The following is a 2,531-nucleotide window of genomic DNA, read 5'->3' as shown; positions in this document are numbered from 1 at the left end:
GCGCGTGTGCCTTTGCCCCCCTATTCCGGCTGACGGGAGCCTGCACACTGTTTCCCTCTCGTTGGAGTACTTCATCCTCCAGTCACGTGCGCTAAGCGCGCTTCCAGCCGTGTCTGAGGCTTGTCTTGCCGTGTGCGGTCTACTGACGCTGTAGCGTCTAGGGACCGTACCCTGAGAGGTGTCGTTATAGGAGGAATCTTCATTACTGATACCAGATGGTAAAAACAACTGCCTGCTCAGCCTCCTTGGAAGAGTTATTTTTCTTCAGACCTGAAAAGCCCAGCAACTCCTTTAATCTGATATTCGTCATCTGCTGGAATGAAGAGTGCCGTGCTCAGCTGCGCGGCTGCGTACCTCTTAGTCCTAAGCTGTGGAAGCCGCTGGGTGCCCCATAGGAGGCTTTGCCATTCTGCTCATTCCCATCTCTTCCCCTGGCCTTTTAGGTCTTGCTTTAATTTATTCCCAGAGAAGCTGGATTTTCATTAAGGTGTAGGTGTAATCTCTCCGTGCTCAAATCTCCTTTGATGTATTTTACCTTAGGTTTGTTTATTGCTTTACGTTGTTGGTCATTTGTCATTGCCTTTCTAATAGATGCTGTATTCTTGAAAAATTGAAATAGTAGTGCCTTTTTTTTTTTTTTTTGCCAGGAGGAAAGGTAGATGGTGGGTTTCTTATTTTTTATTCATTTTAAAGAAGCAGAAATTCAGCTCAGTAATGATTGTTTTCCAAAGCATAGTGCATTTTGAAGGCAGTATATGTAATAGTGACAGACGTTTTAAGTACTTTCTTACTCAGGAAAAAGAAGCGTGTGTTTGTGGGGAATGGGGAAGGTTTTGTCTTTTATGTCTCCGTTCTGCAAGAGTTACTCCTTTCGGAACAGCCGTCGTCAAACGCAGCTAGCTTAGAGTCCTGTAGCTCAGCCCCTTCATTGGTCCAAGGATGTTTCCAGAGTAGTGGTGTTACTAGTCTTGGATAATTTTTTAAGTGTTAAATAAAAAACACATCATATGTAACTTCTGCAGTGGTTTTGGGGATGAGATCATACCAGTTTATTCCTTTTGATCCCGTACTTTGGCTAAGGTAGGAATACCCGTGATCTCGGTACCTTGGCTTCTCGAGTCCCTGGCAGGAGCTGCCGGTGGTGCTGGAGCATCCCCAGCTGCCTTCTGGCTGGAGGACGGATTTTGCAGGAAAGCCATGGAGTATGCGGGGGCCTGGAGCTACGGGCTGTGAATAAATACAATAAAATAGATCAGTGGTGTATACTGCTCCAGGGCCTCTCTGCAATTTCAGGTGGAAGTTTGTTTGGAATCAAACCAAGATGACACAGGGGCATCGTTTCCTTGCAGCCAGTTCTGGTGTGGGAAACGGAAACGGTTTCTGTTACTAGAAAATGTGGTGTTGGTAACTTGAGCGTCTCGGGGATTTGAAAATGAAGTAATGCCTTTTTTGGCCTGCAGTCATCTATTAGCAAGGAAAGAAAGATTTTAATGCGTTCTGAGCTTTCTCTCTGTACCAAAGCTGTCTTCTCTCTGTAATCTCAGGATTGCTACGTGATGCTTTGCAGCTGAAGAGTGTTCAGCAGAGTAATCGGTATTGCACGGAAATCGGACTTGCATTGTGCAGGGAGGAAGGGAGTGACGGTGACTGGCTGTACAGTAGAAAGAGGTTCCTTACCAGCCCGTAGCGTGTGTCACAGCGACGGGCGATTTGAGTGTGCATGGCTCTTCAGAAACCCCGTGTCATTCACTTTGGAGAAATGCCCATGACTTAAAGCCAAAACAAAATATAGGACAGCAGAAGGCAAGGGGAAGAGGTTACAGATGATGGGGGAGACTTAGGTCAGAAAAATCCTCAAGTATTTGATGACATAAGGTCCCGTGAGCTCCTGCATTCACTGCCTGAAGCTGGAGACCCTAAAGAATTTACGGTTTAGTCTGACGTGCATATGTATGAGTGTGTGTTGTAAAGGTAATTCATGGAATTTTGATGGTTACTGTTGTTTTGTGTTGTGACTATGCTGATATACTGAAAGATCCCAGAAGAGCATGACTTGGAGAGCCAGATTCGCAAGGAGAGAGAGTGGCGGTTTCTGCGCAACGCTCGCGTCAGGAAGCAAGCCCAGAAGATCATCCAGAAGGGTGAGTGATTTCCCTCTTGCCCACGCTGCCCGCAGCTTCCTCGAGCTCCGAGCACTGCGCTTCGTCGGGATGCTGAAGTGTAAGACCCCAGTTAATGATGACCCCACGCCGACCCTCGCATTGGAAAGGCGCCTGCGCGCTCTCCGTGCGCGGGCGAGGCGACGCTGCCGTAGGGCTTTTCGCTGATGGCGACTCACCGTTCCGTTCTCAGCTGCTGGTTTCGCTCGCCAGATCAGGGGAGTGACCGCTCTAGATGTCAAATGTCTGCCTTCCCCTTTGAAAACTTAACGACGGAAAATGACCTGGTTGGTCCCGAGTGGAGCCAGAGCGTAGGGCCGGGCTGGCTGAGCAGCGCGGGCGCGGAGGAGCCTAAGAGTAATGGCTTCTTTT

At 48.3% G+C, this 2,531-nt stretch overlaps 1 protein-coding gene across 1 annotated transcript in view; it reads left to right on the top strand.

Annotated features, from left to right (window-relative positions):
• RPTOR (regulatory associated protein of MTOR, complex 1) overlaps window positions 1-2,531 on the top strand; it is a gene marked incomplete at its 5' end in the record, with an annotated part of 92,594 nt that overhangs the window by 66,760 nt on the left and 23,303 nt on the right. Inside the window, one exon of the mRNA XM_010294456.1 lies at window positions 2,036-2,141. Within this exon, the coding sequence (XP_010292758.1) occupies window positions 2,036-2,141 (106 nt within the window). The remainder of the gene's footprint in view (window positions 1-2,035; window positions 2,142-2,531) is intronic.

The sequence above is a fragment of the Phaethon lepturus genome, unplaced genomic scaffold (assembly GCF_000687285.1).
Source record: "Phaethon lepturus isolate BGI_N335 unplaced genomic scaffold, ASM68728v1 scaffold15659, whole genome shotgun sequence".
Lineage (NCBI taxonomy): Eukaryota > Metazoa > Chordata > Aves > Phaethontiformes > Phaethontidae > Phaethon > Phaethon lepturus.
The sequence above is the reverse complement of the archived record's forward strand: the minus strand, read 5'-3'. Positions and strand labels throughout refer to the sequence as shown.